This window comes from Cryptomeria japonica, chromosome 1 (genome assembly GCF_030272615.1).
Source record: "Cryptomeria japonica chromosome 1, Sugi_1.0, whole genome shotgun sequence".
Classification (NCBI taxonomy): domain Eukaryota; kingdom Viridiplantae; phylum Streptophyta; class Pinopsida; order Cupressales; family Cupressaceae; genus Cryptomeria; species Cryptomeria japonica.
The window spans coordinates 570,818,325-570,840,201 of NC_081405.1; the positions used below are offsets into that span (position 1 = coordinate 570,818,325).

General features: G+C 35.1%; 1 protein-coding gene across 1 annotated transcript; it reads right to left on the reverse strand.

Moving 5' to 3' along the window:
* Positions 1-8,710: 8,710 nt before the first annotated feature.
* Positions 8,711-9,289, reverse strand: LOC131858097 (uncharacterized). The gene has a single exon (XM_059211082.1). It carries the CDS (start codon positions 9,287-9,289, stop codon positions 8,711-8,713), a length of 579 nt encoding a protein of 192 aa, XP_059067065.1.
* Between the last annotated feature and the right edge of the window lie 12,588 nt (positions 9,290-21,877).

Here is a 21,877-nt window from a genome sequence, read left to right on the forward strand (position 1 = left end):
GAAACTTATTCACATCTTTATTTTTGAATGACATTCCATTATCCGAAACTAAGGCAGAAGGTATCCTAAATTGGGAGATAATGTTTTCAAAAATGAATTGACAAATTACTTCAGTGGTAGTGGATCGAAGAGGAATGACTTCCACCCACTTCGTAAAGTAATCAGTTGGAGTTTTGATGAAGGTATGTCCTTGAGATGAAGGAGGAGATATTTTACCAATGAGATCCAAACACCATGTAGAAAAGGGCTAAGACGCCACTTGAGATCGAAGTTCTTGGTTAGGGGCATGGATCAAATTGCTATGTTTCTCACACCGATGACATTTTTTAACAAATGCAGAGGTATCCTTTTCCATGGTTTTCCAATTATATCCCATTCAGAGAAATATCTGAACTAAAGATCTACCCCCAAAATACCCCCCACAAGCACTTGAATGTGCTTCCTCAAGAGCAATAGGGATTTCAGCCTTGTTTAGGCATCAAAGGAGAAGACCATCATAACCCCTCCTATAAAAAAAATTAGAAAGGATAATGTATCTAGCAGCCAATTTGTGATTCTAATCCCTAGTATTCTTATTCATAGAGTCATAAACGGTACCATCACTCAAATATCTAATGATATGCGAGTACCATTCATCAAAATTTATAATGCAATAATACACCACATCACTAGGATTATCAGCAATAATTGGGGTAGTGAGATTATGAATAATGAATTTAAGATCTACCAAGGGGTCCTCTAGAGAAACAAGAAGGCAACACATGCTATCACATCAACATGTCAATTATCTTTTCAAGGAAGGGGATCCATGGTATAAGAATCAAATTTTTGCAACAAGGATATACCTAAATCTCTATATTGTGATAATTTGTCTTACTTAGCTTGATAAACTCCTATCACTTGTCTTATGATTAGTTGAGAATATCCATAAATATATAGATGTTTCACATTCAACACCAAGGATGCTTTAATTCCAGCTATAAGAGCCTCATATTCAACAATGTTGTTGGTACATAAGAAATTGAGATGATATTCATCAGGAAAGGACTCTAGATTAGGTAGGGAGAAGGGTGAAGGAGAATCAACTAAGTGGTCAGTCAACGCTTGACCCTTTATTGTATTTTGTGAGAAAAAATTAAGGTCAAACTATCTCATCATAATCCACTTAGCTAAGCGTCCAGAAAGGTTAGTTTTGGAAAAAAGATGTTTAAGAGGATCAAATTTAATGATAGAATGGACCTCGGCATTCAAGAGATAATGCCTCAACTTTTGGGTTGCAAAGACTCAAGAAAGGCACTATCTTTCTATTGTAGAATATTGGAAATCCTAACCAAGTAGAGTGTGGCTTATGTATTAAACTAGGAATTCTCTACCATCCTTGTCATATTGTACCAATACAGCTGCAAGAGCTTGAGGGGAAGCAACAGTGTACAAAAGGAAAGTCTTAGTGGGATTAGTAGGTTGAAGAATAGGAGGGTTGGCCAAATAGGTTTCCAGGTTTTTGAATGCTTGATGACAATCCTCATTCCATTCGATAGTGATATGATTTTTAAGAAATTGTGTGAAGGGAAAGGTATGATCCGCAAGTTGAGAAATGAACCTACAAATAGCTTGGATCTTTCCTTGCAAACTTTTTAGTTGGGAGACAATCTTAGGAGGTGGACTTTTAACAATAGCATCTATCTTCTTCATATCCACCTCAACACCACAATGTGAAACTATGAATCCTAATAGTTTTCCACTATCCACACCAAAAACACATTTTCGGTGATTCAAACACTTGTTATACTTACGAATTCTCTCAAAGATTTGACGAAGGATCTTAACATGATTTGTATGAAGAACGGATTTGGCTAAGATGTCATCAACATAATCTTCTAAGGTCTTCTACATATACTCATGGAAGATGAGATTCATAGCATGCTGATAGGTTATGCCTACATTTTTCAATCCAAAAGGCATCACAATCCAACAAAATGTACCCCAAGGGGTGGTAAAAGCAGTTTTATATTGATCTTGAGGCTTAATGAAGATTTGATTATATCCTGAGAAACCATCCGTAAAGGATAATAAAGGATGCACTACTACCAAATCCACTATCATATAGATATTCGGGAGAGGAAGTAATTCTTTAAAGAGGCCTTGTTTAAATCGCAAAAATTCATACACATCCTAATCACATTTTCAGCCTTAACCACAACCACAATGTTTGAAATCCATAGGGAACAATCGATAGGATGAATGAATCTAGCATCCAACAGTTTTTCAATCTCAACTTTAACAAGCAATGCTACTTTAGGGTGAATCTTTCAAATCTTTTTCTTCACCAGTTTAGCATTAGGAATTAGGACAATGTTATTAGTGACAATTTTAGGATCTACACTAGGCATATCAGAATATATCCAATCAAAGATCTCAGGGAATTCTTGGAACAACTCGTCATATTGTTTTTTCTCTTTTTCATCCAGACATTTTCGTATCTTGATGATTTTATCTTCAACACAAGGATCCATCTTGATATCAATGGTTTCATTTATTAGGAGATTGCTTTGTTGAGGAGAATCTTTTAATTGGGGAAACTATTTAACTATCTTATCATTATTTCTTTCTTTCCTAGAGTAATCTTCCGCATTTACACAATAGGGAAGACTGTAGTTATGGTGATAACAAGGAAGGTTGTCATAACCTCCCAAGAATTTAGCTAAGGAATCATCGGTAGAGAATAGATCCAATGCAAAGACACAAGAAGGGTCAGAGTCAATATATTATGGATATTTTAGTGAGAGAGAAGAAGAAATGACATTAACACTAATAGCTGGTCTCTTAGAGGCTTTTTGAAAGGATCATAATAAAGTCAAACTGTCATATCACAAAAGTTATTTTCCAAGGGAACCTTAATCCCTTGCTCTTGAGAACCACATCCATTTCCATTATATCCACACCTAGCTAGGATGTGAAAACCAGGACCATAAAGGTTAGTCATTTTCAAAGAAGGAGGAGTATTTTCATAAAGTGAAGAATCAAAATCCTCTAGACTAGAAACTGAGGAAGATGAAGTATGAGAAGCCACCACAAAGTTATTACTCAATGGGCCAAACAAAGTGGATTTCTTTTTAAGTTCTTCTTCTTCTTTCTTCTTTTCAACCTTAGGTTCTCAAGTTGATTTCTTTTTAAGTGGATTGAAATCAAGGGATCCCTAATCATCTTCTACAAGAACCTTCTTAGGAGAAAGGGTGTCCTCAGTAGTAGAGTCAGGTTGAGAAGACTCTTCCTCAAGAACCTTAGGTCCACTTGAGGAAGTATTAGGAACTAATTCAGATATAGGAGATAGGTTTGATGAACTGGTCACACTAATTAGAGTAGAAGCTTTTGAGGAATTATCTAAGATAGATGGGGAAGAATTAGTTGAAGAGAATTTATAACTTGACGTTTTTAAACAAGCCTGGAATCTTGTGTCACCTAGCAAGATATATGTTGTATTGATGTAAATAAATTTAATTTGCCTCTGCAATGTAGAGGTAACAACGTGCATGCTATGAATCCAAGGTCTCCCTAGCATAGTTGTATGTCAACTTTCCAGACATGACATGGATAGGTGTGGGTAACATACCAGGACCTACCTTAATAGGCAAGGTGATGATACTTAGTGAAGATTTAGCAACATTGTCGAAGCCATGGGTAGTGAAAGAATCAAACTTAATAAGAGATGTATCAACATTGATCCTATGAAATAAGTTAATGATACAAACATTAAGGCCAAAACCATTGTCCACTAGTGTTCATCTTATCGCACTACCATTTATAATAACCACAATCATTAACAGATCATAATGTTGTTGAATTTCACTAGAGGGCAGCTCATCTTGCATAAAAACAATCTCAGCCTTGGGTGTTGTAATAGAGTTGATCAAGGAAGCCATACTATTGGATGTCACTGTGGATGGGACATTCAATGTTTTCAAGGCATCTTGTAGCATTCCATGATGAGTCGAGGAAGTTTGAATCAAATCCCAAATGGATATCTTGGCAGGAGTAGCTTTAAGTTGTTCAACAAGATCATATTACTTACCAAGGGTTTGTGAAATGCGAGGTTCTTGAGGAAGAATAGGTTGAGGATCAAGTAGAGAGGTTGGAACAATCGAAGGAGGATTAGGTTGCATATTGTTTCTCATGATATAGGTATGAGAAACGACATTATAACTCTCCTTAGTTAGTTGTATATCATAGCTATAAGGACTCTTAGTAGGATTCCTTCCTTGAAACGTAATGATAGGTTTGTTTGGAGTGCTAAAGGAATTATGACTATATCCACCTTGAACCATGAAAAGAGGTTGATTAGAAAGAGATGAAGTTGGAGAAGGACAAGCACCTTGGACAATAAAAAGAGGTTTGCTATGTTCATTCACATTGATCATATTGATTAACCTTTTTAGATGCATTATTCTTGTTTTAAAGTTTAGGCAAAGACATAAACTCATCAAGGGCATCATCCAATAAAGATAAACTCATCAAGGGCATCATCCAATAAAGCATGGTCATAGTGATTGAAAGGTTTATCTTTGGACTCAAAAGGAGACATAACCTCATAAAGGGAATTGTGAAGGTCAACCATGTCATTAGATTTAGTGGGGGAATTGATAGGAATTTACCCATGAGAGGAATCATTCAACTTATCTTTCTCATCACCACGAAACGACATAGTAACAAGGTTGATTTATTTTTGAAAAAATGAGGATTTAGAATGCTTAGGGTTCAAAAAATCTTCTAGAGATTCATCTAATTCATCCTTAATAAATTCATAATCAACATAATTGCATACATCATCAAAAGCATGAACATCTTGCAAATAAAAATATGACATTTTGAAATGAAAATTACATGAAACTTAAACACACAATGCAAGGAAAATGAAAGAAATCTATCTCTTTCTTTGTCTTTTTGTTTTTATGTTTTGAAGGGAAATAAAATAAAATAGATATAGATCTAACAATACAATGCAATGAAAATGAAATTGGATTCATGTCAGGTTCACCAAAGATGTTTAAGGGAAAAAGTGAGACTAAGTATGGAAACCCTAATCCCACTCTCATACACCCTCATGGAATACAAAAGAGCCTAAGGAGGTAACGCACTTTGGCTACTTCTTTATGAGAAATAGAGAATCATGGATTACCTCTTAGGTTTTCTATTCCTTTGTTGTAAATGAGAGAGAGGAATGATGCAAAAAAGTAATCTAACCTAGAATGCAAGTAAGCAACCAAACCCTAATCTGAGAATGAAGATCAAATGATAACTAATATACTGCTAAAAATTATAGATCAAAAGGAAAAACCATATGTGCAACTATATTTGAAATCTGAGCAGAAATGTTTCAGACCAAGGTGCCATGCCACTGAGCTGCAAGTGAAAGGATGGGTTTTGGAGCCTGCAAGGCATTGTTCAGTCAAATCTTGCTGACAGAGGGCATGACCATGGCATCATGCCACTATCTTGGGCTGGACTAGGGTGCCATGCGCCTATCCTTAGGGTCTTTTCTCAGATCTGCAACCAAGAACTATCCCTATGTGCTCTTCTAGCCCTGAAACTTCTAGCGATGCTTGGATCCGAACCAATACCTAAAGCTAAAAAAATAGGGTTTGAGGTGCTTATATAGGGTTTTTCCTTAGTCAAACCCCTATGTTGGTGATTTCAACCTCCACAACTAGCCAATAATGTACTGAAAATGTGTGTGCAAGATCCTAAAATGAAAGCAAACATCTAGAGCAACCCTAAAGAGTAAACCCTAATTGCTTATAATTGACAAAGTAAGTTCTCTAAATCCATAATGCAAAGTGATCTAAAGAATGAATATAAATCAAAATGAAGCTTATGCAAAGACATTAAAACAACATGAAACCATACCCAACCCCAAGAGAGAGGTACAAGCCAATCATCAGTCGATGATCTCCTATTGTTCTTCTACATCTTCAAAACCCCCAATTGATAAAATGATGCTTCATGAATATTTGTTAGATGAATGTTGAATATTGTTCAAGACTTCAGAGATATACTATTTTGCTGCAAAAAAGGCTCTTATGCTCCAAAAAACCTCCTCTTAGATTCTTAGAAGAAGAGCCCTTCAAATCAAGAAAGAGAGCTCTTAATTATGAAACCCTAGATATTAATTTCATGTTTAAGAAGACCTAGGATTTGAATTTTTCGCTGATATTTTGGGGTTAAGTATTATTATATCATAGGATTGTGCTCCCGAAATTTCGGGCAAAAAGCTGAGGACCATGTGCATTCTTGCCACGGTCCCACCAACTTTTCACCAAATTTTTGGGGCCGTTAGATATGATGATATTAGAGCGTATCCCAAAGTTACAGATGATTTCAAGATGTTTTGATATGCGAAATCAGGCCTAAACGGTCAAAATAAGACATAATTAGGGTTTATGAATAAATGATTTATTGAACGAATAAGATGAAAAGGGGAATGCTTAGGGTAAATGGCCCAACTTTATAACATGTCAAGTGATGAAACATGAATATAGATTTAATTAATTTAATTAATTAAATGTTTAAAGGGGAATTAGAAATGCAAGATGCAAGACACAGTAAAGCGGGTGCTAACCTAAGTGTGAAATTGTACCACCCTAGCAAGGGTGTACAATTTACAACACTACATTTATTCCCCACTTTAGCAGTCATATGACACTATGTGCATATGCAAGTTAAATTATAGAAAAGTAAATAATTTTTTAAAAAGCATATAGCCATAAGTTATCACACGAAGCCCTAAGTAGTATCTGCAGTACACAATTAGGAACCACACCCTACAAAACCACATGTTAGATCACAAAATAACCTAATGATTACTAAGGAAGGTGATGAAATTCACGGGTAGCTATATGCCCCCTATTTCGACTTCCTTATTAGTGAGGTCAAATAGGATATCATGTTTACCACAACTAATTGTGATTAAGATTTTAATGAAGCAAGTTTGCAACAAGGATTGATTACTCATCCAAGCACATTATGGAACTAATGTAGAGCAAGAGGGCAAACTAATGATTCCAATGCCACCAATGGTGCGAGAATCAGAGCTTCCTCGCTCAAGATATGATAGATTGAAGAAAAAGTGCAGAAATTAGGGTTTTGAAATTAGGGTTCATAATGCATAAATATGAAAGTGACACTTTCATTTGTCACTTATTAATAATTTGACTTATTCATAGTTGTAGTAAGAATTTCTTTGTAGTAGATTTTTATTTTGTTCCCCCAATTTTTCAACTCAACGCATAATATTATCTATATTTCTTTAGAAAAAACAAGTCAAAGAAAATAATCCTTATTGTTTCAAGTTTCCTACAAATCTTACAAACTTCAATATAAGAATATTAGTCCATAAAACTTAAAATGTATTTTTCAACTATTTATCTTCAAAATCCAAATTCCAACATTTATTAATAAAATTAGTAATGAATCTAATACTAGAGAATATTGTATAAAGAGTTTTGTTTTACAAACAACGTCATTAGTATATTTAAGACCGTTATAATTATCCAAATATTGTATACATACAATGGATAGATAAAAGACTTTTTTGGCCTCCTGAGGATAGTAGATTATTTCCTCTAATTTGATAGAGGTGGATCATATTCAGAACTCAATGAGGCCTAGACTTTTAGATGTTCATTGTTAATGAATCTAAATAAAACTTTATAACTCACTAAACACTTATATGTCAAGGCCAAGCATTTTTGTGGGTGGGCAAGCAGGTAAATGGATATCAACAAAGTCATTAGCAGTTTTGTTTAGTTTGTCATCATGTTCTATTTGTTTCTATATCATGTTCCTACATCACATGATCATACATGAGACTCCTTCTCTTGTTAGTATTCTAAAACATTTTTTAATGTAAAATATACATTGATATATAAATGTGTTAAAAATATATAATTTTTATGTCACTTACCTATCAATCACACATATCAATGAACATCACATTCTCTAATTTATATGGCTATGAAAATTTCCTTCCAAATTTGAAAATATGAAATTTTAAGTTTACATAATTTTCACATATAACCTTCTTAACAAAGATGAACTAGAAAAAAAATAATATTTTTTAATTGATTTTTATAATCAAATCTTGATAATTTGAAATTTAGATATTTATCATCTTATTCAAATTTAGGTTCATGTAAAATAGATCTAGATTATTTTTACAAGTGTACATTAAAATACTAAAAACAAAATATTAAATTTTAAAATTAAATTTATATTCTTCTCCTTTACTAATCCATATGAACCAACTAAAATAAAAATTATTACAAATTGCATGATAGAATGGTGTATTTAAAAACCAACCCTAACTTCAAGATAGAGAAAATAATTTATATGATATATTAATAGTTTTATTTTATTTGAAAGTGAATTATCTAATGCTATAATAATTGTTTATCTAATGCTATAATTAATTATGTATCATTTCAACCACAATAACTAATATCAAATAAAATAACATCAATACATTTTAATTCTGTTTAAAAATTGAAAAAATTAATCAAAATATTTCAAGCCTAAATAGAAGACAAACAAAATAATTATTATAACAATAAATATCTAAAGAGATGCGTGTAGTTTCGTGTGATACAATTCGATGTAGTTCAAATCAGTGAAACCACTTGTAATATCACTTTCAATAATTATTTCCATACACACTGTACTATCGATCTTCCGGTACTGATATTGGCTCATTTTTCTTAAAGAATGGCGTTGTGCAAATGGGACAAGTATTGTGATCCTCAAGCCATGGCCAAATGCAGTGAGAATGAAATATATGTCGGATCATACAAGGAATCTCTCGAACATTTTCTCCGAGAATAAAATCATCCCTACAAACTCCACAGAAAAGTCCATCATCAACATGAAAACCTGAAATTGTTACAATGGGCAGTGCCTCTACAAATTCTTTCGCCTTCCTTTCGTTCTCTACTATCTTCACGATTTTTTTCCGAAGAGAATCGAAGGTATTGAAGACCCCACGTAACCACCGAATATCAGCAGGGAGTCGATCCTCGTGAACTTCAATCAGGAGAAATTCAGAATACAATGAATCGTGAAGGCTGTTAAGCTGTTGCAGACGACGAGGCAGAGCTTCACGTTCCATAAAACAATTTGCTTGCATGAATAACTTGGTGGCTTCGATAAGTAAATCCCCCATGCGGCATTCCAGGCTTTTGCACCACTCGGCAACTTCCTTTTCCTTGCAACCCATATTCTTCTCTTCCTGCATTTGCGCCATTCCTTCACTTCACTGTCTTTATAGTGAGAAGATTTTCCATTTGGTATGCGAATTTGTGGAATGGATTGCAGTCATCTAGCAATATGTAGTGAATGAAGCGTCAGGGTTAGTTTCATCTTGCACCCTCTCAAAAGAGACGAAGTACCGTTGATCCAAATGCTATATGATTTATGGATGATTTTCTACGAGTGATGTTTACGAAAAGCTCCTAAATTTAAAATTAATTTTAGATTATTTCAAATGATTACATAGATAGCTATTACATTTCTAATTAACTTTTATATATAAAGAATGAAATTAAAAGAATTGAAAGAAAATACATAAAGTTACGAGAGAATTTTCAAAGAATTTTGTGACGATAAAGTCAGCAGCATGTGTGTTGGCATTGAAGGCTTCCCTTGTAAAATGAAATCCAAGCTGACTACAGCTCATTAATGGATTTGACATATTTGCAAGTAGTGCAGTGAATCTTAATTTAGAAATAGCACAACATGAGAAGAACGTCGAGATTATTAAGACGGTTTGAAGTTCACATGCATGTATACAAACCCATTATTTATTAAAAGAATAATTTTAGATAAAATATAGGCAAGTGTTTCCCTTCTTCACTGTATACTGTTATACTATTCTTCTTCTACATACAGCTCTTGATGGCCAGCGGTACCGTGCTTTGTACCATCCTCTTTGTTTCCTGGGTGAGAAATACTGATCATGGCAATCCAATCACTTGGACTAAGACCCAAATATGTGTTACTGAACAAAGCAGAGTACTGAGATGCAATATATTTAAGGATTCCAGTTTAATGATCGATAAGAATGAAGTATGTAGCAGCTCTATTTCTTCGTGGCCTTTCCAGTGTATATTCCCTTAATGGGTTCTCTCTATTTGTGTTTATACTATGGGATTTTTATATTTAATTCTCTGTAATGTCATGGATGGGTTCTTAAGGAAACTGTTTGTTTGCATTGTCATAGATGAGTTCTTTAGAAAATAGTTTATATCATGAATATGTTCAAGAATATTGTTTCATGTTATTTTTAGTTTGGTGAGGTATGATGTTGAATGCAAGGCACAAAAGGGGCTGAAGAAAAGATGGACTAGTTTGGAAGAAGAAATCAACCCCATGGGCTGCTCTTAAGTGTCTCAGTATTCGTCTTCAAGCTGATTCTCTGTATAAGAATGGTAAGTATGCATATAATCCAGCATAAAGTGATTTGTGTTCTCTTAATAGTGTTGCCTTGCTATCAAGATCAATGTGCTTATAACTCAAGTTTGTGTGGAGAATTTAACAGCTACTACATATGTATTCGCTCATAGTCATGGTAGTGCCCAAATCCAAACCACATTTCTCAAGGAAAAATGAGAGTTGCTGATTATCAAAAGCAAATGGAAACACATGTATCTACCGTGAAGAAGAATTTAATCATCTTAGATTATTTTTTTGCATTATAAATTATTTTTGATGGTACCGTCTTACATGAAGTCTAGTTGGATCTGTATTGCAACAAAATTTCACTTGTAAATAAAATTGCTCTTTTCCTTCTGCAGAAGAGGCTGTTTTGTTTCATTTTTTGTGGTCATACATGCTTGCAAATGTTATTTTACTCTTTTAATCATTGGAAAAATTAATGTTTTTATGGACCAGGGAAGGAGGCAGGCAGGTCACATTTGAATTGACAGACATACACATCCATACTGGATCCTACTCCTATAATTAATATGCGAACTCATTCCTGGTTCCAATTCCAAATTTATAGGACATGTTATACTTAAATCAGAAAACTGATTTTTATTTTCAAGTTTAGGAGTGATGATTAGATGATGTGTAACATTTCAATTAAAGATGGGTTGGTCTTATAATAGTCAATAGTTCAATAGTATTCTAACAACAAATTGAACGTCATGGGTTTGAATTTTAACTAGTTCATGAAAAGTTCAACATCGATCAGAGTCTTAAGCATTCTATTGCATGACTTGCGTGGTGGCCTAGTGTTGAAAATAAATCAGATCTGAACTAGAGATGGTCTGGTCCTATAAAAACCAATAGCTCAGTAGTGGAGCACTCCAATAACTAATGGAAGGTTTAGATTCCAGTCCTAACTGATTTATAAAAAGCTTAAATAAATCAATAAAGATTATCAAACAACAAAAATATAACATTAAAAAATACATTAAAAAAATTTTAAAAATAATAATAATACATATTACAAATAAAATAAAAACTTAAAAAAATTGAAGCATAAAAGATTAAAAGATTGAAGACAAATTGAAGTTGTAATACTCGGGAGAATTGTAAAGACTAACTAACTAATCAGACTTTTTTCTTTTAAACTAAGCCTAACTCAAAATAATCCATCAAGTATTTCAGAAGACCCTCATCCAATTCCATTGTCCTTTTATCCAAATAATTTGGAATTTATTTCTAAGATTGGAATGGAGATAAGTAGTCTTGGGAACAAAAGAAACAAAATCCCTCCCTATTATTAAGCATGCGATGAATTAATGGATTTTTTTAAAGTAAAGATTTGTTGACTTCCGTGACTTTAAATGTATATAGCTAGTAAAGAATTAATTGTGTATAGATTATTCTTCATTCTTGAATATCAATCAAAAGAGAATGGTAGTTCTATACGAAGGTCCTTTATTGATTTAATCCTTGATATAGCAGTAAAAGTTAACCCCTGTCTTTATGTTTTACCTATATCAATTGTAGCTTTTGGTAATGTTAATCCTTGGGATTTATGTATGGTAATTGCCCAGGCCATAGCTAGTGGAATTTTTATATGATTACCTAGGGATATTGGTATTATAGGTATACTTTTCAGGTCATCTTTGTTCCAAGGTGGGCCATTGTAAATATCAAACCAAACAACTACATACAAAGGTAAATCTGGTGGCTTAGAACTAGTTGTGTATACAATATCTAGCACCTCTCCAAGTGATCCATTGACAAGGCCTGCTTGTATCCATAGGTTTGTTGTTAACATTGTTCATTGGACTCTACATAGTAGGAGTTCATGGGGAAGTTGGTTAGCATCATTATCAGCATTTGGTTTTGTTAGTGAACAGATTTTCTCTTTGTTTTTAAATGATTAATCTTAAACTCTATTACCTTATTCTAAGAACAAATGATTCACTGAACAGTTGGCTAAATGTTGTTCAAATCACTTCCCTCTGAATTTTTGCGTAGGTACAGCTCCCTATCTTGGTTTTTCATGAAATGTGTTTTATTTTTATTTATATCTGAATGAAAGCTTTTAACCAGAAAGCGTGTAAGGCCGCCTATTTTATTCTTGGATGAAAGGCTGCAACTTTTCTCATGTCTCATAAACAATGAAAGCTATTTCCTTAATTTTCAAAGCATGTAACTACAGCAACTGAAACAAAGTTCAATATACTTCTTCCACCTAAACTAATAAAAGATGAACAGATTCAAGGAAAATAAATCTGCCCTCAATCATGAATCTTTTCTAGAGTAAACAACACATTCAAAGGAAAGAACATCAGAGGAATAATGAAATACTGCAATGAAATGATCAATTACTGTTACTTGATCAGATGAACATATGCAAAGACATGTTATCTATTCGGATTCAAAATACACAAATCTTTCTTCTCCCCAAAAACAATATGATTAGATTTCATATATATATCCTTATGCAACAAAGGCACAAAAATACATCTACCAATCTTTTTCCAAAACAGATCCCAATCATTTGATTCTTCCTTTGATTAAGAACAAAAAATAACAAAACAAAAACTTTAGTCGAAGTTCACAAAATTAGTTACTAAAATCTAACCCTTTTACCATCTGTTTTACTTAATTTATAGTCTAAATGGGGGAGGTCTCCCTAAAAACTCGACCACTCCCTGATAAAACAGTTACCAAACCAACAAAAAGTATTTTGGGACAAATGTCCCGAAGTTTTTGCATAACTATGAAAAATGTTTTAAAAATAAAGGAAACTAGTCCTAAATTGATGCATTATGTCATAGTCCATCATTGTCATCTTCTCCGTCTTCACAGGCGTCATGAGCAGTTGTGAGTTCTTGAACCATGGATTGGCTCGGGACTTTCATTGCATTGAGTTTTGCCTTTGCCACCTCTTTATTCCACTTATGTTGCACCATCTTCTCTGAGTGTTTTGGTAGCTGATCATTCCCAATGAAAACCATAGATTCGATCCTAGGCACCTTGGTTATATCCTCCGACATGAAGCTACTCTTGACTCTGATCTTCTCCATGTTCAACCAAAAAGATTTGATTGCTTCCTGTGTGCTTGACCTGCAGATTCCTAACTCCCAGTCATGATCGGGATTAACCACTTTATTATCCTTGACTATACTACTTTGCAAATCCTGGAGTTTATAGACAGAGTTTCTTGCATCCGTAATCACTGACTGAAAGGTAAGCACTTGCCACATGATAGTTTTTTTCAGCACGAAAAGTTGACATTCATCAGCCACCAACTTAATTGAATGTTCTATCAGAAATCTAGTAGTCCCATATTCTTCGATTTTGGCAAACAGAGGCAGGACATTTTGCCATTTGTGCTCTTCTTTCTCCCATGGTACAAGCTGGTTTTGGATTTCAGAAATTAGGCTCTGTACTTCATCACACAATTTTCGAGAGTCGGTAATGTAATTTTCACCATCTTTGATTATTTGTTCAATCCACTTCTCAACCATTTCAGCAATGCTCTTAGCCCATTGAACTTGGTTCATCAACTTCTTGTTTTCCGGAGAAGTTGGGTCGAAATTCTCAGTGGCATGGGATATTGGAATTGCTCTAAGGCAACCGATACTATCGATGAACTGAGCCAAAATAGTTATGTGTCTTTTAAGTTCTCTTTTCTCCCATCCATCCTTCTCTGAGTGAGTAAGCATTTTCTTTGCTGACACTTGGAAAAAATGGTTATCTGTATCTCTTCTCATCTTTCCCAACTCTACTTTTGTGATCTCAAAATCATCAAGACCAACCTCTTTGTTTTCACCTTTGGGCTTATATGAGGCAGTTTCAGCTATCCATTTTCTAGTTTCTTCATCATTGTTTAGGTGAGTGGTGGTCTTGAACCTTTTCGGCTTTGGATTCTTCTCTGAGTACTTAGCAACCATTTCCTAAATCGGAATGGTCACGGGAAGAAAGATCCTTTTCTTGTTCACTGAGGTTGTTAACCATTTAGGGGTTGCAGCGGAATGAGTAGTTCCTTCAATCATTTTTGGTGGTGGCGTCATTGCCACAGTCACTGTTTGGGAGTCTAGAGCACAAGCAACTTCACCATCCAAATCTTCAATTTAAAAAATCTGAGCCTCAAGCATGGCATCTTTTACTCCCATATCCTTGACCTGGTCCATCTTCCTCTGAGCGACACTATGTGATCGAGTATGCCAAGGGGTACTGAAATCTAGAGTTGGGCTAGACCTGCGTCTAGGCTGAGACAACTTGGTATCCTTACCTGCACGAATAGGAGCACTATTAGAAGGACATTTTGGTGAAGATAGAGGATCCTTATTATTTCTTGCAGAGAGGGACTTGGCACCTGACTTTATTGCTTTCTTTTTAGCCACCCATGCCACGATTCTTTCTAGAACTCGTTCGGTCCTCAATTGTATGTCATCATTTTCCTCCTCATCCCAATTAATTGGGAGCATTTCAGTCTCTGCATGGGCTAAATATCCTGGTTCAAACAATTCAAGATAATCCTCTTCAAGTCCTTTAATGTCTAACTTTATTTGCAAAGAGACAACCTATTCTAGCACCAATCTCATGTTTTCCCTTTTGAAAACTTCAAGTTCATATGTACAGTCTTCCTAGAAATCTTCTAACTGTGGTGTGGGAAGATAAGGCATTAAGCCAAGGCTCTGAGAAAATCCCTTATTGTCAAACCCTTTCCTTTCAGAATACAGAGAGAAATTAAAATTCCTAAGGTCTGCTCCTATACTTAGTGCATCAGACATTGAATTACAAGACAACACTCCAAATTGTATTGGAAAATGACCTTCCCACTTGTCCTTAGGCTGTGCCTTCTTGATCACAGAGGTCAGTTGCCTGCATACTTCTGCTAGAACAAAACAATTAGAACAGAAGTGGGGGAGCTTGAAGGGTTCCTCTTCAAAGCCTCCTACTCGTATATAGCAAAAGCATGGGAACTGGATGTAAAAACTACTGAACTTCTTAATCAAGGTCTGTGCATCATCTGAAATCCATTTAGCCTTTCTACCCTTCAATTCATGACACATATCACCCAGGAATGCATTGTGTATCCTTCTGAAATCTTGTAGGGCATTGTCTTTTTGCAGAATAGGATAGAACTCATACATGGGAACATCCTCCTCAGTGGGCTGCTTTGGTATACCCATTAACTCTTTAACACAAGCTAGACAATACAAGAGATATGAGGACATGAAGAAGTTTTGTTGAAACTGCTTGGCTAGACTCAACTGCTCTCTCATTGAATCAACAATTAACTCTACCCAATCCAAATATTGTTTTCCTTCCAGAACTAATTGCACATAGCAATAAATCCAATCATCAAAGCTATAAGCTTTGGCAGAACCTCTGGCTCGATGCAACAAAAGCATCACATCATGGATATCTGGCAACATGTGGTTCTTGTTAGGATTTTTGGGTAACCTAGAACCACCTCTCTAAGGGACCTTCAACCAGAATTTTGCCACATTATTTCGGTGTCCGACTCTGTCTGCATTGAACTCACTGATTGACTAGGCAGGAGAGAAATTAGAAAATTGGTAATCCGATATCTTGAAAACTAAAGCGATCACCTCACGGTTAATGGCAAGAAGGGTTTTGCCATTATCTCTCTTAATAGTTTCAAATACTGGGTCATATCTAGCAATACACTCCCAAACCAACTCTGGACAAGGAATTGCTGGAGGAAAGGCTGCGGCTTCTAAAAGTCCACTACTCAAAATCTCTATATAAAAAGACTTATCAATACCCTTGAACACCCTTTCTTTCAAATCTTCAAGGTTCTCTCCTTTCAGGTCAGTATCACTAACTATGGCTTCTGTGGATGCCAAGCTAAAGACATTTCCAAACAAATGCAGAGTGGACTTCATAACTTCAAAACAAGAAACCTAAATTTGATTGCAGTGAAACCTTCTATATGAGAGAAAATGCAAGGGAAAACACTAAAGAAAATAAGGAAAGACTCACCTTCACATTTGTATAATCGGACAACGGCTAGCAGCAAGAAAGACTCCTATCCAAGGATAACATAAACAAAAGTCCAGCAACAAGTAACAAATGCAGAACACAAATGATTTTCATACCTTATTGAGAAAGGTAATGATACAGATACATTAAATGCAATGATTTCACAATCTCAGTCTGGATGCGGCAAGTTGGTATATTAGACCCTCGCAGGCATGCATTGAATGCATGGTGGCGTGCTTTAAGAAACTGCCAGTTCCCTAAATGTTCACTTACTTCGAAAAAGCCAAAGAATGACATCACTTTAAGATATGGTTCTGCCTCTCCATATTTAGCAATGAATGCACTTCCCAAAACATTAGAAACCGCAGGACCCACCAACATTGAACCCAAATGAACATCTTGAACCTACTTCTTGAGTGTTCAAGTAGTTCGAGATGTACACTGCGTCAAACTGTTGACCACTTGCTGTGTCGAACATGTTGAACATATTTGAACTCTTTGAACTCAGTTCAATAAGTTCAACACAAATGTTATATCACCGAACAGGAAAAACTTTTTGGAAGAGCCGCTGCAAAACACTTAGAGAAAATGTTAGTACAAAAAACTTTTTTTGAACACCTTGGAACCTATTGAACCTAAATGAACCTATTGAACCCAGTTCAGAACGGTTCGATGTGTTCAAGGAGTTCAATCAATTGTCTGAACCTGACTTAAATGACTAGAAAAAGGATTTGAGGACGCATTAAAGACTTGAACCAACATAATATGGGATGAACTAGGACTCCAACATAAATAGGAAAAGATGACCCACTCTTGCCATGAGGAATAAATGTCGCGATAACAGGTTTTATGTGTGTTTTGATTGCAACACTAAGTGCAACAGGAAGATTTAGTAGTTTAACCAATTTTGTTGTTGTGCATTGTAACTAAATCATTAGTGGAGTATAGGTGCATTTCTTTGTCCAATTTTTTTTGTTCATCAATAGATAGTAGATTGTTTGTACGGTTCATTAGTAATTCCCAATATTGTTCAGTTGGTTGTGCATCACGCATGTTTTGTAATATTCAATGGAAGTCAATTTAATCTCGAGAATCACCTTGTTGATGAAATATTGTTTGAAGTGTCACACTTGTAGTCAAGAAAAAAAGTTTACCCTAATGCCTTATGATCGACTATGAGTAGTTCCATCTACTTTATCCCATACCCATTTTGTTTTTTCGATGTTCACGTGCCTTATCATTCCTTACAATCCTTACTAAATCTTCTCCTTGTGTCGACATATTCAATTAAAAAAAAAAACTTATATATCGAGTTGGAACCGGCACTAAGATCAAAAGTTTGGCTCTGTATGAAGATTGTTCAAGTGACCCCCCTTAACAATAGTAGGCCATTCCCTTCCTAACCCTACCTTGATTTGAGTCCTTTCAAACATCATTGTCTAGTGAATATGACTGGCAAAGTGACAGGGTGGGTGAAAGGCTAACATTTCAGGAGGGGCAGGGAGCCGCTACAATTCTATGGGTACCGATCAAGGAATAACTCTCCTTCTAAGATTCATTCCACTCGAAGAAGAACCTCTGGGTCTATGTGGGGGGCTTCTCTTTCTCTGGGTGAATCTTAATTCCGACCTTCTTGCTATGTATGAACTAGAATTGCCTTTGCCTTCGTTGGCTCTGTCCCCATCTATGCCAACTGGTTCTTTGGCCCCCATAGCCTTGTAGTGTAATTGGTGTCATTACCAACTAGTGAAATAGTGGTTGTTGGCTAGGAGATGTTGGGATAGCAGTGGCTTAGATCCTATAGTCTTTGGCCGTTATCTAATGAAAGAGAAATCATAAGAACCTAAGAGGATATTTTAAACATTAAAATTTTTGTGTTTCACAACTTATCTGTGTTAAGATTAATGACAGTTCCAAAGATACTGAGAGGGGGGGGGGGGGTGAATCAGTATCTAACCAGTTAATAGAATATTCGACTTTATTAAGTATTTTGCATTCGAAAATAGTGTACCGGTAAATAAGAATTAATGCAGTAAATAGGAATAATAAAGACAACATAGAAAACACACCATAACACAAGATCTTTAATGAGGAAACCAGGTGTGGGAAAAACGTCAGTGGGATTTGTGACCCACAATATTCACTCACTAGCCAATGAATGGATATTACTTACAATGTGGTGCCTGCACATGCAAGAATGCCAACTGCCTAGAGCTCACTGCTCAATTTACAAAATGGAAGTCTCACTGACTTACAAAATGGATTATGAGAATCCAATAAAATGTACTGCTACCATTCAGCATCTGCTATGCTAGGTTCAGTACCGATTTAAGCTCATACTCTAACCATAACTTTATAGAAAGTCTCCCTTAATATTCGCTCCTATCTTCTCATCTTTTTCACATCCATATCCATATCCATATCCATATCAAAATGATTTTATGAGATCTCATACATATATGAGTCTATTACAATATGCCATGTCGGCTTTACAATATATATTTACAACTAAATACAACATACAAAAGTTTGTTCCTGTCGGCTGGGGTGCTGCTATACATTGTTGTCGCTATCGGTGAAGTGTCTGTTGGTGTCGGTGCCTGTCGGTGTCTGTGCCTGCTGATGGTTTACCAGATGAATGCCACAAGGTTACCTGAAGGTTTCCACTAGGTTGCCATCAATGAAAACACCTTCAATTCTCATTAGAGTGTGTAATGGCAGCAATCTCCCCCTTTGCCATTGATGGCAACACTCATGAGAAAAATCCAAAAATCTATTCCAAAAATGTGTGATCTGCCTGAGTAGATGATTTTCTTTGATTAGCCATTTTTCTCTATCCACTACTCCCCCTTTGACATCATTGACAAAGGTTGTCAAAAATTGTCAAATGAGTGCAAACTTTTACCTTGAAGTTTGTAACCGGTTGGTTATAATCTGAAATATGTCAACCAAAATCAAGTTTAAGCTCTATATGAATCTATTGTTGTCCTTCATGGTTTCCTCAGTTCTCTGGATTGTAATCGTGAGATGATGCATATGCTCCTCCCGTGACCTTTGACCTTGAATTAATGCCTCATAGATCTCTTACATCAAAGAGATAAGGTTGTCTAATTTAGGACTAAGCTTGTACTTAAGCTATCTAACATTTGCCTTTATCCTGTATTTCTCTTTCTCTAACTTCTCCAATTTTCCCTCAAATCCTGCAATCTCTTTCTCAATAACTGATATAGGTTCAGATGAACCAATGATATTATCAGCTATATCATCTATCTCCTTTTGAACTTATCTTATTTCCTTTTCAAAGTCCACTATCAATAGATGTGGCTTGCATGTTTCCCTGTATAGTTCCTTGTACTCTAAAATTATTTTATTCAGTGCCAGTAAAAGTGTGTTAATGTGTTCCATGTACTTGATTATTGTTTCGTCAAAGAATTTTTCTTTTTCCTTTTCCATTTTGTTTTTGAATGTTTCCTCATTTATTTGATCAACTGTCAATATATTTCCAACAATATATTTAGACAATGTGTTGAATTGACTTAAAGAATCCCTTACATTAACTACATTGCATTTTGGTGCAATCATCTTAAGAATAGGAATAGTAACATCAATTTCCTTATAGGCCAATGCATCACAATCAGTTATTTTCTTTATTGAGTCCAAAAGTACCTCTATCACATTTCTAGGTCTGAATTCGCTCAATGAAGTACCAGATATTTCACCAACTATCTTTACTATCTCAGTGCTTGTAGTATGAATAACCAATTTGCTTGAATCAACCTCTGGTGGCTCAGTCTGAGTTTTCATTTCTACTAGCAATGGTTTGGGTTTCTCAGTGATTACCGGTTGCTCTGTCTCAATGTGTACCTATGAATCTGCCTGTTTCTCTTTTTGTTTCTCTGTGTTATCTACTGCTAGTATCTTTGTTACTGTCTCTGTAGGTTTTTTAGTACCAATATCAATAATTCCTGTGTTTATTCCACTGTCCAAAGGTTCCATTGAATGTTCTGTTTTCTCTGATACCAATTGTTAGGATTAACGACAGTCCCAAAGATACTTAGAGGGGGGGATGAATAAGTATCTAACCGGTTAACAGAATATTTGACTTTATTAACTATTTTGCATTCCAAAATAGTGTACCGATAAATAAGAATTAAAAACACCATAAGACAAGATTTTTAATGACGAAACCCGGTGTGGTTAAAACCTCGGTGGGATTTGTGACCCACAATATTCAATTGCTAGGCAATGAATGGATATTACTTACAATGTGGTGCCTGCACATGCAGGAAGGCCAATTGCCTAGAGCTCACTGCTCAATTTACAAAATGGAAGTATCACTGACTTACAAAATGGATTATGAGAATCCAATAAAATGTATTGCTACAATTCAGCATCTGCTATGCCAAGTTCAGTACCAGTTTAAGCTCATACTCTAACCATAACTTTATAGAAAGTCTGCCTTAATATTCACTCCTATCTTCTCATCTTTTTCACATCTATATCCATATCCATATCCATATCAAAATGATTTTACAAGATCTCATACATATATGGGTCTATTATAATATGCCATGTCGACTTTACAATAGATATTTACAATTAAATACAATAAAAAAATGTTTGCTCCTATCGGCTGGGGTGCCGGTATACATTGTTGTTGCTATCGGTGAAGGGTCTATCGGTGTCGGTGCCTATGCGTGCTTGTGCCTGCCGGTGGTTTACCAGATGAATCCCACAAGGTTACCTGAAGGTTTCCACAAGGTTTCCATCAATGACAACACCTTCAATTCTCATTAGAGTGTGCAATACCAACAATTTGAAGCTTGAGTACTACCAAAACCTTCTACTACGATGTTATAACTATCTATGCACCATTAGTAGCATCAACTAGTGTTAGTGATTTTTTCATGCTAACATTAGGAGTGCAAACTTTGCAAAGATGTACCTTATTTAATATTGACTACTAATTTATTAAATAAATCTTCTTTCTCAAGGTATAAATTTTACCCATAGGATGAAATTTAACTCTTGAGAGTTAGTAGAGATCTCTCTTTAAGAATTATGTGGTGGTATATTTTTTAATTGCAAATTATCTATTTTTGTTAGTTTTTACTGCTATTAAATAATGCATTCTTTCAAAACACTTAGTATTTGATAGCTTTTGCATAGGAGTTTATTTATTTATTTATAATAAGGGATGGAGATAATTTATAACATGGTACATAGTGGATTAGGTGCTTTTTCACTCGGAAAAGGAGAGAGAAGATTGTTCTTATTTCATAACTCAAAGGAGATTAAATTTTGAGGTCTTATTATGTGAGCATTAATATGAATTTCAATGTGAAAATTTTATGGTGTTCATATTTTTATGAGGCACATATGATGGCACATTAAATTATTTGATTTGGTG